The sequence below is a fragment of the Barbus barbus genome (assembly GCF_936440315.1).
Source record: "Barbus barbus genome assembly, chromosome: 14".
NCBI lineage: Eukaryota > Metazoa > Chordata > Actinopteri > Cypriniformes > Cyprinidae > Barbus > Barbus barbus.
Window position 1 is genome coordinate 27,650,478 of NC_136742.1, and position 18,253 is coordinate 27,668,730.

At 35.7% G+C, this 18,253-nt stretch overlaps 1 protein-coding gene across 1 annotated transcript in view; it reads right to left on the reverse strand.

Moving 5' to 3' along the window:
- LOC306880345 (kelch-like protein 29) overlaps nt 1-18,253 on the reverse strand; it is a 265,920-nt gene that overhangs the window by 156,855 nt on the left and 90,812 nt on the right. The window contains exon 3 of the mRNA XM_079433828.1: nt 16,867-17,169. Coding sequence (XP_079289954.1) covers nt 16,867-17,139 — 273 coding nt within the window. The 5' untranslated portion in view covers nt 17,140-17,169. The remainder of the gene's footprint in view (nt 1-16,866; nt 17,170-18,253) is intronic.

Consider the following 18,253-nt stretch of genomic DNA (forward strand, 5'->3'; position numbering starts at 1 on the left):
TCCATTAAATGGTCTTTAGAAAGCACTAGTGGGTTTTAAAGGGATAGTTCACCCAAAAAAAAAGTTTTATTTGCAGTCCTGTTTGTTTGTTTGTTTTGGGTGATGTCTTGTTAATTTTGTATAACAGGGAAAATTCAATAAAAATAATTGTTAAAAAAAAGTTTAAAAAAAAGTCATTTACTCTCAAGTTGTTTCCAACATTTATAAGGTTTTTTTTTCTGTTGAGCAGAAAGTATAATAGTTTGAAGAATGCTGGAAACCTAACAGTTCACGATAGCCATTGACTTCCACAGTATGGAAATAAATACTATAGATACTATAAATACTATGTGTTCAAACGAAGAAATACAACTCATACAGGTTTGGAGAGTGAGTAAACAATGACTGAATTTTAATTTTTGGGTGAACTATGCCTTTAACTAGGGATGAATCGATCCGATACGCAGGATCGGTATCGGCTCCGATACGGTCATTTTCTGCAGATCGGGTATCGGTCAGAAGAGACCGATCCAAATCCGATATGGTGTGTGAAGTTATATAGCCTACTATTGAGTTATTGTTGAGCCCCACGAAAGGCACAAAAACATTCTAAAGCACCATAAAGTTTTTGTGCACTATATTTCAAGTGTTCTGAAGCCGTTCCATAGTTTAATGTGAGGTACAGATGAATATTTAAGTCGTTAAATTCAAGTTCATGTAAACTCTTCTCTCCGCTGCGGCTGTCATCCTCCATTCAGCATTCAAATTGATTGTCATGTTCGGTTACTACAGTCAAACTCTCTTCAAGAGCACACAGTAACTGAGGTTTAAAACTGTTAAAAGAAAAGGATCAATAAACTAATGCACAAATTTAATACACTACGCATCAATATCTTTTCCCTTTGTATTTTGAACATTTCTGTGCGGACTCGGAGGGCTGCGCAGCCTGCACACTCTGACTCCGTGCTGCTTCAAGCGCATCATTCTGCACATGGGATGCGCATAAGCGCTTTGTGCCGCTCTGTATTGGAGCTTTTCAAGACTTTTGCGCAATTAAATATTATTAATAGTCTTTCTTGTTCTGTCCAATCTATCATATGTTGCTGCCTTCATTATTGCGCTATAGATTTAAAAGAAATGCCTTTTAATCGTATAGTATATATTTATATAAAAATGTATTTGCTTGTTTTTTTATGAATGTATTTTACAACAATAAAAAGAGCAATGTGTACCATTTTACCAGATTTAGTCCTACATTTATTAACTTTTATTTGTAAATAAAAATGTTTCACTAGGTTTTATAAAATTATTGTGCACCCATGAGTATCTTTTGCTGAAAATGGTTTACTAAGACTGGTGTAGAAATACTTGCTTGACCTGCCCAAAGCACTGAACTCTATTGGGATGAGTTGGAACGCAGATTGTGAGTCTGACCTCATTCGTGCTCAAGAATGAAAGGAAGCAAACCCACAGTCATTGTGCAACTATTGCTGTCAATACATTAAAAAGTCATTATTTACATGATATGCCAGTTAAATCACAATTAATTGTATTATGAAGTTTGAAAAAAGTGCTCAAATTAATGAATTCAAAACAGTATTTTAGCAGAAAAAAAAGATATCACTTCAAAGTCAGATGTATAAAGGGAAAATAAGATCTTGAATTAAAAAATAAAGTATGTAAAATTTGAGATTACAAATTCATGGTAATGAATATAGCACTTGTTACTAAATTTAACCTGTGAAATTTACCGTACACCCACTACTCGGCATGAGCTCATTTGCAGAAATAAAGAATACAGATTCTGTTAACACAATTAGAATGGCGTATTTTGTTTCCTGTTGTCATGTCATCGGAGTTGAAGCCTGTTTGTGTGTAACTTCAAAGGATAAAAATAACTGGAGACACAGCAAGAAAGCACTGAAATAATCAATCATAAATATCAAGTTCTACACTCTGATGACAATAATAAGCATTATACTATTGCACTAATGACCATCCTAATGTAATAGTGAAAATTCATTTATCTACATCTGCTGCCAATTCACATGTGTAATGAGATTAATATAATTTTAATAGCACTGTCTCATCCACATCCTCCACCCCATATTTGTTATCATATGCAACATACATAGTATATTTAATCACAATCAGTATTCACTGAATTTACACTGAAAAAAAAAATATATATATATATGTATTTTCACATAACATATACTACATATATATATATATATACACACACAACATTTCGAAAATATTTTTGAAAATACACTGCCCGCTGTGTACAATTACTGGCCAACTGGTCTTAAAAGTCTTTGATGTGGCAACAGATCAAACAAATTAATTTGGGATTGGACCGAAAAGGCACCGGAGCCGTTTGGAACTGCCTTTGAACAAAGACATGGTGGAAAGACATCTCATGGATCCAAACCCACAAGGCACAGTCAGATCCTGTAATTCATGTTTAAGACAGGAGACGGCACGGGGAAAGTAATTGGTTTGGAAATTCTGTACAGTACATTTACAGCATTGTGTCTCCAGAGGCCTGCTGAGGAAACACCTCCAAACATTCCCACCAAAACCCTCCACTTATACAGCACACAAAAACAGTAATGTTTAGCGCAGATAGCACTCGTCTGGAAAATATCCTGCATAAAACTGGCTTCAATGTTCGATTTCTGTGCTTTATCTTCATTGTACATATAGAATAAAGTATGTTAAGTACAACTGACAAAGACTCTTTTTCTTTCAATCATATTTTGACCTCAACACATCAAATTCTCATTGTCTCAGGAACAATGGCCTCTTTCCTCCATTCAGCTCTGATAAAGAAAAGAAACATTTTGAAGAACGTCAAGCTGGTTTTCTATGAATATATGAATGAAACAGAACAAAGATATGTATTTAAATATAAGTCTTCAAAACAGGAACCTCATCAATAAAAGATCCCAGACACTCAAGATGTAACACTATCAGACACACACGGTTAGGAGTTTACATTAGCATTATAGCTTCAAGAGTACAACTGCAACAAACCAATCTAAAGCTTCTATAAGATCAGACACGAAATTGGATTCATATTCATGGATTTCCTTTTAAATGAAGAAAACACACGTGATGGTTGGATCATGTATAATTAGTAAAGCAGAACACGGAAAGGAACAACCAGGGCGAACAGCTAATCGGTCTTTCATACATACCAATTTTCCAAATGAATGAAGAGTTTCGTGGTAAATAAGAGTTGACCACATGTAATTCTCTACAACACTAACTTGAGTCGAATATCATTTTATGAGACTGGCTGTATTTTGTCTGCACGACTTGCCTATTTAGAAAAATTCCCATTAAAATGTGATTTTATCCAGCAAAAAAGGCATTTGCTAGCCTGAAACATGAAATAAATCTTATTTTTTGGAAGGCTGATGTAGTTGTTAAAGCCGTTAAAACGCCGATCTTATTATTAACAATCTTAGACGAGAGGGTCGGCTTCATTCAGGTGCCGCGTTATTAACTATTTAAAAACACGGAAGAAATGTTGAGAAGATCAACACATATTTTGACCCTCAAAAATGCCTTCTGCTTCTTTATAATCAACATACAAATAGTAAATTGAGTATTCAAGGCCAGAACACTAAAAAGCAGGAAGCCATTAATATTTAATATTCATGACTTCTGAAGAGGAGCTGGGTTTTTCGGCTCTTTTCATATGAGATTTAAAATGGCATAGAGCGATAGATGACAGCACTGGGGACTAATGATTCAAATTCCACTGCCATGTCGTCACTTTTTCTACTCACTCCCCTGAGAGAAATAAACGAGCGGTAAATATCAAGAGGAAATGAACGCAATCTGTAACCAGTGATGTATAATCCCAGAAGAAGCCAGGACACCATGAATCTCCACTTTCTCATTTGCTTCTTGTTGAATGTGTTTACAGGAACGTAACTGAAGCAGGCAGAAACCACCAAGACCACGTGTTTTTTGACCTTCAGCGTGTCTCGGTAATGAAGGGTAGCTGCTGTGTTATTAATTACCTGATTGGTGAGCTCGAATTCATCCATGAATTGGCCACGAGCCTCATCCATTGAGGAGGCACCTCCCATATCAAACTGGGGTTTAAGCTTAAAGAAAACCAATTGCCAAAAAATACCTTAAAAAAGTGATCCATACCACTATTTTTGCGTGAGGACTGGAATTGGGAACCGCTGGGCTAGATCATGTGTCATTCACTGGTGAGAAAACTTTATAGAACAGTTAGCAAAAGTACTACAATACCAGGAAGGAAGATTGGGTTGTTGATGATTGTCTGCCATTCTTGTTCTATCTGCACAGCGTGCGTGAACGCGCTGATGACATATCCTGTCTGCGTGAACAGGGTGCGCAGAGGTAAGAAAATACATACGTTGATAGGCAGGTAGGAAAGCCAATTAAAATGCTCGGACCGAGCGTTTTAATTGGACGGACATTACTTGGTCCTACACGTTCCACAGAATATATAAATACAGATAAATACATTTAGACCACTTAACTTAATGATTGCTATCAGGATGTGAAGAGACTTTCAACCAGAATAATAAAAAATGTTTCTGAAGACAATCATCTATTGCACCTTTAATTCTGTAAGAAACAGGCTAAAATCTAGAGCGGTATTCACTGATATTTACCTCCAGTCACATTGACTGGATCATTGAGTCAGTAAACTGAATCAACAGGAAAAGATCGAACCCTAAAGAATGATTCATTCACAGATTGGACATCACTACTACTTTTAACAACTTTTATTTTGGTCTGTTCCTCACACAAAACATTACAAGTATTTTGTGACACAAGTCACTTGAAATCTTATTTCCCCATTCATTGTGATTGCATGGTAACAGCAACCACCACAAAGCAACACACTGACAGCGAATTACAACAGTCTTTTCATTTTTGGTTGAACTTTAAGCTCTTAGTGCAATTTTCATTGGAGTGATTCCTCTACAAAACCTTATGCTGGGAATTAGCGTTAAACATTTGGCAGTTTATCTGCATAATTCTGAAGGATCATAAAGAAATCTTCTCCAACACATTTCTCGAATGAAATCATCTCAATGACAACACTTCTGTTCAACTTTAGAGTAAAGGTTGCAAGTCAACCAAAGTTCACGTCTCCCCGCTGAGCCGCCCTTGGCTCAGAGACGCTTTGTTTCCATCATTCATTCATTTTCTGCTTCACACTTGTAGCGGGTCGGCTTTATCTCTCTCTCTGAATATGCACACTGTAGTACACAACACCCTTGAAATGTTTGAGGGAGAGCAAAAGCCTTGAAGTTTGGCACTCACATTGATATGAATTGTGCCTCAAATCATTCTGCGTAAATTTTCCCTCACTTACGTTGTGAAAAATGCACGTTTATTCAGCTATGAGATCTAGCCTTCAAACAAAGCTGCTGATAAATAGGTGCAAAACTATTAGAAAACACTGAAATGGCAAAAGCGAATTTGTTTTTAAATCCATAGAAACACCAAAGCAGTTGTGGCCAATTGGATTTGGCACAGGCAAATGTAAAAGTGCTTTTCCAAAATGGCACTACAAAACAAACTACATTTGCATTTCCTGAAGAAAATGCCAGCGCTTGCAAAAGCAACATAGCATAGTTTTTGGAGGTTATGAAAAGTTTTTGGAAAAGGTATAGTTGGAAGAAGCTTGTTAAGCCAAATAGTCTATATAGCAATGCCAAAAAGTATTTAGACAATTAAAGTGAAGTTCTGATTAACATTGCATGTAAATTGCATGCTTAAAAAAATGGCAAAAGTGGGTGAATACATGGTGACAGATTTATTTATTTATTTTGGAAGAACTATCCTTTAAGACAAAAATGAATAAAAAAAAAATAATTATGCCACTGAACAAAACACAAAATATCTATATATTAAAATGTAGAATAAAATATTTAAAAATATATATTTTTTTATACAATTAAAAGGATTTGCATGTAAATTTGATGTTTAAAAAAAAAATGTAAAAAAGGTGGGCGAATACATGATGACTATCTATCTATCTATCTATCTATCTATCTATCTATCTATCTATCTATCTATCTATCTATCTATCTAGTGAAAGAACTATCCTTTTAAGACAAATGTAAAATAAAAAAACAATGCCATTGAACTAAAAACAAAAAATCTATATACTAAAATAAAAAAAGTATTTTTTTTATACTAATATATATATATATATATATATATATATATATATATATATATATATATATATATATATACACACACACACACACACACACACACACATACTGAATATATGTAATAGAGTACAAGTTATACACACACACACAAAAACCCCACTATATTCCAATTCTTGGCCATTAATTCATATTCAAATATCTCTTTCATTAGTGTTTTGTATATGAAGCCATAGTTCTTTATGATTAATTGCCTCATCAGGATTTTGTGAAAGGTCAATATTTACGGACACAAAGATGAAGACATTTCATCATATGAAAACATGACCGATATCCCTTGAAGACAGAGATAAACATTTTAATCAGAGCCGAGAGGATTTTCACTCGGCAAGGGCATTACTACACACACACAGCTGAACATTTCCACTGGATTTCTGAAAAATTCATAATAACATCCCCTGGTTAAATCCAATCATGTGCTTCTGTTAAGGGAAAGAAATGGCATATTGCATGGATACTAAAGTAATCTATTGGATCTTGTCCTGTACAATAAGTTCTTGGGTCTAGTGTATGAATGTTATATAAGCACAAACAGGTTTTTTAAGAAATAATTAAAGGCGGAACATTGCATTTCAAGAATTGAAGAGTCAATTACTCCACTTAATCTGCGGTTATCAAACGCACATGTCTATTAAACATGTTTATCTGAAGACATTATTCGCTTTTTCATCCCTACTGACGTCACCGATCAAGTATCCTGCCCGAAGCCACTGTTATTATTTAGGAAGAAACATTGAAAAGTGATACAGAACTGCAATGGCGTCAACAAACCTGTCACGAAGAATAGAAAATTAATCAACAACCCCCGTCAACCAATCAGAATCAAGAATTCAACAATGCTGCGCTGTAAACAAACATAATCAGCAAAAACAGCTGCCTGTGTGTCATGCACCAGAAGAGAACAAAATTGCTTTTGCCAATAGAAAACACTTGCTTTTCATCAATTTGCGATGTGCAAATGGCTCTGACCAGCGCTTCAAGGTGACCTGGGTTAACCCGTGATTCATGCATTTAACTGATAATGGAGTAGGAAACAGACTCAAGCTGTGTGCGATGGTTGGTCTCTTGCAGGTAATCTCAAAGTAATGTGTCTTGAAACGTAGCATAACTGGGAGAAAGCATACAATTTGATCCATTCGGCTATCAGATCATAGTATTTCATATTTTCAGTATGCAGGATATCAACATACATTGATACAGATCATATGAAGTCTACGTGTTTATGTGTGGGTTTTGATTCTGAAAGATCGTGTGACACTGAAGACTGGAGTAGTGATGCTGAAAATTCAACTTGGCATCACAGGAATTATTCAATTATATTCTAATAGAAAACACATACTTTAAATTGTAATAATATTTTACAACATCACTGCTTCTACTGTGTTTTTGACCTTAAATAATAACATTTACATGTGGGTCGCAGAGTGGGACAAGGTGGGTCGCACAAAGTTACTTGGCTGCAGCTAAATTTGCATTTCAATGACACACACACTCACACAGTCTCAGTCCGCGATTTAAAACATGAGTTGCGTGTTTTGAAGCGTGGGCGCGAACGAGTTGTAATAACAGCAAGGGTCTCCGAGCGACGTCATTATTAAAAGGCTTGATCGGTCCGCATTATTAATGAGAAGAAACTAGCTCACTTCAATGCGCTGTATTCTGCATGAGATTGCATACACAGGAAAATTCAAATTTTACGAAAACTTTTCCACGTAGGCTATGTTCATTCATTTCTATCGTCTGTTTGAACTCGGTGCTGTTTTCATTCCTTCATATGCATTTGGCTACCTACCAATAAAGAAACAGTCAGTAAAAAGTATTTCACATGTACGGGTTGTAATACTACAGGATTTAAACATTTCCACATAAGAAAAATTTACGAAATTTCATATTATTTCCTTGCCATATCATCTCTATATAGAGAAAAAATGTGCCAAAGTTAGAAAATCTTTTGAGGATATTGCTGAACATTTATTTAACCATTGCAAAAGTAAATTTCTGACTTCTGGTTTTTAGTATTTATTTAAAATGAGACACATATGTTTATTATTTTGACCTATTTCACAATTATTTGAATCTCCAAACTGTTTTCGATCTGCTTCGTTTCTTATGCTTTGCTATAAAACGTATTGGGTTGTTCTCCGCTCCCCCCCCCCACACACACGGATCATGAATGCATTTTCCAACGCAATCTCACGACCAATTCGTAAGTATTTTACGAGGTGGCAAATTCCTCACTCATACGTGTACGAATTGGCGTGAGATCGGGCTGCATTTTCTGCGCTGAACCCCACGATGAGTTTAACAACACTCGCAGTGGATTACAGTTCACCAGAGTGAGCTGTGTTGAGTTTTTATGGAAATGTTTCATATTTTAACGTCTGTAAACAAAGAAATTAAAACTTAAATATTAGTGAAATTTTACAGTTTTAGCCTACTATAAAATAAAACGGTTATTTTTCTTAAATACTTCATTTCTGCCATATTAATCTTTTAATTAAGATTAAGCTAAAAGTAATGTCAATTGTTTTTTATCTCAAATATTTTGGTGGGTCGTGAAATAGATTATGCTTGTCTAGGTGGGTCGTGGAATGGAAAAGTTTAGGAACCCCTGATTTAAACTCCAGTGTTTCATCTCTCACTCTCTGTGTCGCACCCATAATTGACAGCCTGCATCGTTTCTGCAGCATTTCACTGGTCAGCATCTTTAAAATGGCTTCATCACAGAAACTACGGGACATTCAGAAGCAGATGCACTGAGAGCCGCCACAACATCTCGTCACTCAGCATTCAATCGTTTGTTAGCGACACCCACACAGAAATCGTTGAGCGTGCATTTGTGCACAAGCAAACTAGTCCATACTCTACTGCTGCATGTCGTGTTGTACAGTATATAGCGACAGAGGCGCCAGAACTGTATTTGACATAATGTGCGCTGTAGCACGATACTACGATATTTCTTCAAAAGCAGATCGTTTTTTATCCGCCATCTCTATCTTTATGTCGCTCGGCTGTTCACTGAGCGATCTCTCCTCTACATCATGAGTAGACACGCCCCTTACTGCTGATTGGCTACAAGTTTGTTTTGGTACTCGGTCCCGAGTCAGTTTTCTAAAGTGCTTTTGAAAAATTACATACCCCACCTTTAAGTCATCTTGCCCCTTAAAAGTTTTCTGAGGCTTCCTTATGGCCCCTTGGTTGAGAACCACTGCTCTAAATAGACTATAATAAAACTTTCTCAAGCATTCCTGAGTCCTGGAATTATGAAAAAATGTCTCTGTCAGCGGCTGTGGATTTGCAGCTCGGGGGAATAAATAAATAAACAAAGGCATTACAAACAAAATTAATTACAAGAGGCGGCGAGTAAATAAGCTGCCACACCTCTAGTTCAATTAAGAGTCGTTTGTTGGTTCTGAAGTGTCGTTAGTCATGACTGACAGCTCCAGCAGATGGGCCTCTTAAAGTTACAGTAGCCGTGTTATTTATTGTTCGCTGTGTAGAGTTTGTCACAAAAAGACGTGTGAGCCGACGCGAGGGTCCCTCTCCATCTCGCTAATTAGATGCCGATCTGTCTTGCACACAAAAACAGACTCACAAACATACTGTAAATCAGCCACACAAACTCAATCACACGCCTCATACCTGTCAAGGTTCAAAACAAACACGTTTACAGATAAATACGCAGCATTCAGAGTCATTAACTACACACACACACAAACAATTAGCCTTATTAGACATCCATGTCATAAGCAAGGAAAGACGAAAGACGCTAGATAAAACCTTCTCTTTCCTTCTCATGTCTGTCTGTCACTTTTGCTTTTATATTTATCTGAATAGCATCTATGAGCTGGACCGTGGGCAGAACAACATGGAGACTTTGATGACAGATGACAGAGAAAGTGTCGGTCCCTCGAGACTCTACTGTGTTCTGATGAGTTTCCTTCAGGCAATAATTAAAGAAAGCTGAGGTAAACACATTCCCTCCAGTGCTCCAGTGCTGGAGACTAACTAACTAAAAGTAGCAATGCTGCTAACTTAAAAGAGAAGTTCTGTCATTATTTACTCGCTCCCATGTCGTTCTAAACCTGTTTGCTGCTATTTTTCAGTGGAAAACAGAAGTTGAAGACATTTTTGAAGAATGCTAGCACAACAACTAACACAAAAATGTTGTGAAAGCAATCTTCCACATACACTACTTTTTAAAAGCTCACCAAAGATGCCTTTTTTGATCCAAAAACAGTAATGTTGTGAAATAATATTAGAATCTAAAATAACTGTTTTCTATTTCTGTTTTATTTTAATTAAATTTATTTCTGTGAGCTGAATTTTCAGCATCTTTACTCCAGTCTTCAGTGTCACATGATCCTTCAGAAATCATTCTATGATGTTTTGCTGCAAAATAAACATTTATTATTACTACTCTTTTAAAAATAAAGGTGCTTAAAATGTTCTTCACATCGATGCCATAGAAGAACCTTTTCTGGTTCCACAAAGAACCATTCAGTCAAAGAACAATCTCTTTCTTATCTTTTTATAATCTGAAGAACCTTCTTTCGCCACAAAAAAAACCTTTAGTGAAACAGAAAGGTTCTTCAGATGTTAAAGGTTCTTTATGGAACCATTTAGACAAAAAGGTTCTTCTATGGAATCGTGAAGCACCTTTATTTTAAAGAGTGTATCAGTATTGAAAACAGTTGTAGAAATGTTTTTGTGGATTTTTATTTTTTTCCAGGATTCTTCGATGAATAGGAAGGTTTGAAAATGTTTATTTAAAATAGAAATTGGTTGTACTGCTTCATAAATTGTGATAACATTTTTTCAGGATTCTTTGATAAATAGAATGTTCAAAAGAACATAATTTATTTGAAATGGAAATATTATGTAATAAATGTCTTTCATTATATCTTCAAAAAATGCCAATCTGAACTAAAATGCTATTGGTTACATGAACCTGAATAACAGCTCTAGCTGTAGCTGTGAGAAGGTACGGTTATTATGAAATTATTTGACATTATAGCTATTTTTATTTATTGATTTATTGATCCTTTATTTTACCAGGATAGTCCCATTGAGATGCAAAATCTCTTCATCCAGGGAGTCCTGGCCAAAATGGCAGCACAAAAAGTTTCACAATAAAACAATTACAAACACATAAAACAAACAAATATTTTGCCCTACATTTAGGTGATTACAAATACATAACACAAAAAGAAAAAAAAAAAGAATTTACTCATAACAAGTACATGTTTCCTTTAGAGTTGACCATAAAAGTTTTTTTTTTTTAATTTAAAGAGGGGAGTATTTCCAGCATAATAACCCTCTGCAACTCGTTCCATAACAAGGGAGCAAAAATAGAGAAGGCCGTTTTGCCGAGCTCTGAATATACTCTTGGAACATTTAAAAGATGTTTAGCTGAAGATCTAATGCTGTAATTACTAGTGTAAAAGGATAAAAGACTGCAGATATACATTGGTAATTTACCTAACAATGCCTTAGCGATAAACAACAGCATATGCACTTCCCTTCTTTGAAACAAAGAGGACAATCCCACCAATTCATAAAATATACAATGATGAGTGCATGAAGAAGCACTCGTCACAAAACGTAAAGCAGCATGGCATACATTGTCCAACTTTTTAAGTGAAGATAAACCTGCATGCTTATAAATCACATCACCATAATCGAGCACTGAGAGGAAACAACTTTGTATAATTCTCTTTCTTGCTTCAAAAGGAAAACATTTCTTTAAGCGAAAAAGAACACTCAAGTTTTTCAATATGTACATAAAATCCCAGTTTGTCATCCAACCATATACACAAGTATTTGTAACAATTTACTCTTTCAATAGATTCTCCTTGTAAAGTTCAAATAGAATGATCTGTTTCAGTGCGGCAATGCATTTAGTTTTATTTGAGTTTAAAACCTATTTTAAGTTGGACAATGACAGTTGCAGTAACTGAAAAGATTCTTGCAAGAGCTCTATGCTTGATTCACCGAATGTGCTACTGTGTAAATAATTGTGTCGTCAGCATATAAATGAACTCTAGCTGAGGCTATCCCACAAACAATATCATTAATTTAAATAGAAGCTGGTGCTAAAATAGAACCCTGTGGAACACCTTTTATCATTTTTAGTTCAGTTGAAATAAAATTTTCAACTGAAACACACAGTTCTTTCTGACAAATAATTATTGAACCAATTTAAACTTCTGGTCTTCCCTGCCACTCCGACTCTACGGCATGACTTCACGATTCAGTTCGGCTCATCAATGATTACCACATCAACTTCGGTCAGAAATCTTGGTGTAATCTTTGATGACCAGCTGACCTTCAAAGAGCACATTGCAAAGACTGCTCGTTCCTGCAGGTTTGCACTACACAACATCAGAAAGATCAGGCCCTTTCTGACAGAGCATGCTGCGCAAATTCTTGTCCAGGCCCTGGTTGTTTCTAGACTGGACTACTGCAATGCTCTTCTGGCTGGTCTGCCATCAAACGCAATCAAACCTCTACAAATGATTCAGAATGCAGCGGCACGACTGATCTTCAACGAGCCCAAAAGAGCGCATGTTACACCACTCTTCATCTCCTTGCACTGGCTACCAGTGGCAGCTCGCATCCAGTTCAAGTCACTGATGCTTGCGTACAGATCTACCACAGGCTCTGCACCCTCCTACTTCCACTCACTATTACGAACCTACATCCCCTCCAGAAGTTTGAGATCTGCTAGTGAGCGACGCCTTGTGGTACCATCACAGAGAGGCTCAAAAAAAAAACTTTCCCTCTATCTTTCTCTCCACCTACTTTGAACAATGACTGAGACTTGGTGTTACGAACACTTCCTCTGTCTGACTGCCTCTTCAAGATGAATCGCTTTTTGTATTCCCCAATTGTAAGTCGCTTTGGATAAAAGCGTCTGCCAAATGACTAAATGTGTAAATGTGTAAATGTGTAAATTTAGAGCCATTTCACTAAAACCTATACAAATTAGCCTCTGCAATAAAAGTTTATGATCTACAGAGTCAAATGCTTTAGAGAGATCTACAAATAATGCTGCACAATGTTATTTACTATCCAAGCATTTAACAATATCATTAGTAAGCAGCATAGCTGCTGTAATAGTACTATGACCTGATCTAAAGCCTGATTGAAATTAGTTTAAAACTTTATTTTCAGGTAAGAACTGCTTCACTCGATCATTAACAAAAGATTCAAATACTTTTGCCAACACAGACAACCTACAAATTGGCAGACAGTTATCCAAAATTGATGGGTCACCACCTTGATAGAACTTTATGAACTTGTGTAGCTAGAATGGGAATAAAACTGAACAACTGAGTAGTATAACGAAGTAACTTCCACATTTTCTTGTTCCCTTAAATTACTAAAATTGTGGATTAATCCCACCGAAATAAAATGGCTGTTAAAAGTATTTACAATATTCTCTTTATCTTTAATTATACTCTCATTTAATTTCAAATAATCAGGTAGCTTGGTAGAGGTTTTTTGACCAGAAACTGATTTGGTCAATTTCTAAAAATTAGACAGATATTTAATATTCTCATTTATAATTTTAAAATAATAATCACATTTAGAGCTTTTTACAAATTTTGTACAATTGTTCCTTATTGTTCTGTAATTAATCCAGTCCATGTGATTATTAGTTTTCTTTGCTTTAGCCCATGCAGCATCTCTTGTTTTTATAAGTGAAGATATGGACTAAGTAAACCAGGGATTAAGTTTATTTCTCACTCTAAATCTTTTAAAAGGTGCATGTTTATCACATATAGTCAAGAAAGTACTTTTAAAATACCCCCAGGCTAAATCAACATCAGGTATCTGTGAGACACTGTATAAATCACTATTATAAATATCTTGCAAAAAAGCTTGCTCATTAAAATATTTAAAGTGTCGTTTCAAAATAAAACGAGATTTACCCTTTGGAATCCTACAGTTTCTCACACAAACCACAGGACAATGATCGCTAACATCGTTACAAAAAACACCTACTGCTACTAACCTATTAGTTAAAACAACATCAAGTACGTGGATTTAGTTGGATCTTTGTGGTTTAACCATGTGGGTAAATTTCTCAATTGCTCCAAACAAAAAGAGTCACAAATACTTTTGAAAGGATCAGATATATGTGAAAACCAGTCCCAGTTTAAGACCCTGAGTAAAAATCATCTCTGAGATCCGTAAGTGAAGTGATAGCTTCACTTGAAGCCGAAGGTGGACGATAACATCCGACAACGATGATATCAGGACTGTTTCAAAAAAAAAATTGATTGCCAAAAGTTCAAAAACATTTTGGTTTGCTGATGGAGAGAATACAAGTGCAGCTTAACTTAGACTGCAATTCCACCACCTTTTTTTGTGCGGTCCGATCTAAAAACATTATATCCCTCGATGTGTATCATGGAGCCCAAGACTGACTTATTTAACCATGTTTCCGAGAGAACATAATAAGTTTGTTGAATCAGCCCATATTCTTATTAAGTCCATTTTATTCACCAAACTACGGACGTTAAGATGAAAAAAAAAACACAAGTCATTACTAGACTTGAACTCATCAGGAGTTAGGACAAAGTTAGGACTTTCAAAGTTATTTCTAGAACTTTTCTGAAACTACTTATTTTGTCATGATGTAGAAGTGTCTAAAACATTTATAAAGTTGAAGTATTTCCACAGTTATTTTCAGAAAACTTCAGAAACTTCTTTACATGTCTCTACATACAGTATAGTGGAATGACAATGAAGCTCACTTGTCTTGATTTAATTTGTCATGATGTAGTCACAATTATGTACAATTATGATATGTATTTTCACAGTATTTCTAAACTTTTTTTAGCTGTGGTTTCTAAACTGGTGTATGATTTACTCTGGAACACTTTTCACTTAGAAATTACTAGCAAATTTCACAAATAATTACAAAGAGCAACACATTTAATTAAAATTAGAAACTGTAATACTCTCCACATACAGCGGAATGACAAGAAAGCTCACTTAATTTCATTTATCATGATTTAAAACAATGTTTAAGTATTTTCCAAATATTTCTAAACTTTTTAGCAATGGTTTCTAGAATGAATGAAAGCGCTACATATTAGCAAAACAATTCATTCAGACAGTTCATGTAAATGAATCAGTTCAAAAAGTAATGATTCACTGATTCAAGAAGTCTCTTTTACAGTTAAACACTGCTGTTTTACAACAATCTTTCGATGTATTTAGTGTAAATGCTACCTCTGATTTCTAGAAATGAATGAAAAAGAGCTGCATTTCAGTGAATCAGTTCATTCAGACACTTCATGTATATGAATCAGTTCATTCAGACACTTCATGTATATGAATCAGTTCATTCAGACACTTCATGTATATGAATCAGTTCCAAAAGGAATGACTCACTGATTCAAAAAGTCTCATTTTCTCATAACACTGCTGTTTTCAATTTTACCACAATTGTACTTAATGTAATTCCAATGCTGTCATAATAATTATGATTCATTCAAAAAACCCTCATAGTTTAAGTCAGAGAAACACTAATCTGAATAAACTTTAAAATCTAAAAAATTTATATTGTACACAAACAATGGTGTATGAAACACTTGCTAGTAAGTATTTCCTTGTGAAGCATACTGCAATAATCTTATTTACAACTTTGAAAAAAGTTGATTTTAAAGTGTAGTAACTTGTAGTGCAGCTAGCTGCTTTTACAAAAGACTATTTATAGATTAAAAAGTTGTTTTTCACTATACTAAAACATGCATCAGAGGGACACGTCAAAGTCAAAGCAGAACTCAGCAGTCAGCGTCCAACTGCTGGCGTTCGCCCACAGGGTTAGTGTTAATACAATCCGCATAAAGCTAAAGCATTTGGTTTGATACTCACAAAGCTTTCCGGCCACAGAAGTCCCACGGAATTCACTCAAGCACAAAAGTTGAAACAAAAAGCGCCGATGTGAGATGACAGTAGCTGTAGTTGGAGATGCCAAGATTTTGAGGCTATATCGCTCCCTGAAGTGGGTTTCGAGCGAGGTAGAGAAAAGCTGGCAAGCCCTTCTGCTGGGAGACTCAACTGATTCAAACCAAGAGAAATTACCCCGAAAATGACCCCACGCACCTCCGGTGAGTCGCAACACTAACATACAAACACCTCCTGCTAGCCACTAACGAGACCTCAAGTGAACAATACCTTCAAAATGTGTACGTTTTGCGGGTCTGGAACAAAGTTCACGTCAATCATGGCCTTATAAGAGCGTGGGCTGCGAAAGCCGCATGGCAAGTAGCTGGTAAACTGTCTTTATGCATGAAATCAAAGTGAAACAGAAGCTAATCTGATTAAACGGCACGAAGAGTGAAACAACAGTTCGTGCTTTTCTCGTTCCTTGAACTAATTCTCCAGAATGGCATTCATCTCGACTCAAATAGCAAGCTGACGCCTTTTATTTCGTGCCCACAACAGACTCGACAGAGCCACGGGCTTGGGCTTAATTCGACCCATTGCTCAGAGTTTCTCATTTGCATAATGAAAGAGAAAATTAGCGAGGAGAAGAAGAGCGGGAGCAAATGAAGCAATCTGGCAGCATGAGCAAAATGGAAATGCATTGGAGTGATTTGGATGCGGATTTCGCGGCTTCTACCTTTACGACAGGTGCCGTGGCGGATGCGACGGCTCCTGAGCGCTTGGCGGCGAGGTCGTTGCTGGCTGACGTCACGGCGATGGTCACGGGGGTGGGAAGCAGGGACGGGATGACCGGGAGCGGGAGGAGTCCTGGCCGGTTGTTGCCATTTGCCACAGGGGGCGCAGAGGAGCAGGTGCTGTTTCCCACGCCATTGTGAAGGCCACTGGCGCGCTCGCGACGGTCCCAGGGGCCTCGGTAGTCTCTCTCAAATCGGTGGTGGTGTCGTGACATCACTTCCTCTTAGAGGATACGTAGCACTATCTGCAAGAGAGCACACAGAGCGCGATAGCATTGATTATACCGTCAAAACGCAGACAAAAATAGAATGCAAACAAATCGAGCTTCTTGGCAGGTTTGACGTGCAACACAACAAAACTCGCCGCAGACATCTCAATATCTGCCAGCCGGTAGTTAAAAAAGGATTAATTTTAGACTGGCATCGCTTCAGCTGAGGGTAAAAATAACACGCAAGCTTTTAATACCAACAAACGGGCTTGTGTGTGATTGAGTGTGGCTCCTTTGTGTGTGGGCAAATTTTTGGAGACTCCCGTGAGTGTAAGATGTGTCATCTTTGGTCACTTTTAGATTGACCAAAAAAGTGCTTAAAATAAATAACTAACCAAATAAATTTGACTGAAATTAAATAAAAATAGCACAAAAGTAAATTAAAATGTACTAAATTAGAATTTAATAAAATAAGAAAAACAAAAACCTGAATTTTAAATAAATAAAACTACATAATATAACTTAAAAGTTAATTTAAAAAATCTGTTAGAATTAAACAAAAAAAACAAACAAATACATAAAAAAAAAATATATATATATTTTTTTAAATAAAATAAAAAAACTAATCAAATAAACATTTAATAAATAAAATAATTTAATAAAACAAACAAATAGAAAATAAATAAAACTAAATAAAATATTTTAAAATATATGAAATGAATACATAATGAGACATTAAATAATAAAAAAACCTAACTATTTAACAACAAATATATATAAAATTTTAAATGTTAATATTTAACAAAAGAAATTCAATTCTAAACTCTTAATATTTAACAAAAAATAAATATATAATTTTCAAAAATTATCTTTTAAGACACTGAAAAAAAACACAAACGTCAGAGCATGTCAAAACTTCTCCAGGGCCCCAAAACACCCTCAGACCCCAGAAGATTAAATATGAAAAAAAAACATCAGAAATAAGTTTGTTTGTTTCAACAACTACTGTATGCTAACTTGCAGAGTAAACTAATCCTAAACCATTTCAACATTTATTGTGTAAAATAATTTCTACACACAAATTATGACCATCCCTTGGCTGAGCCTTTTATAGATCACT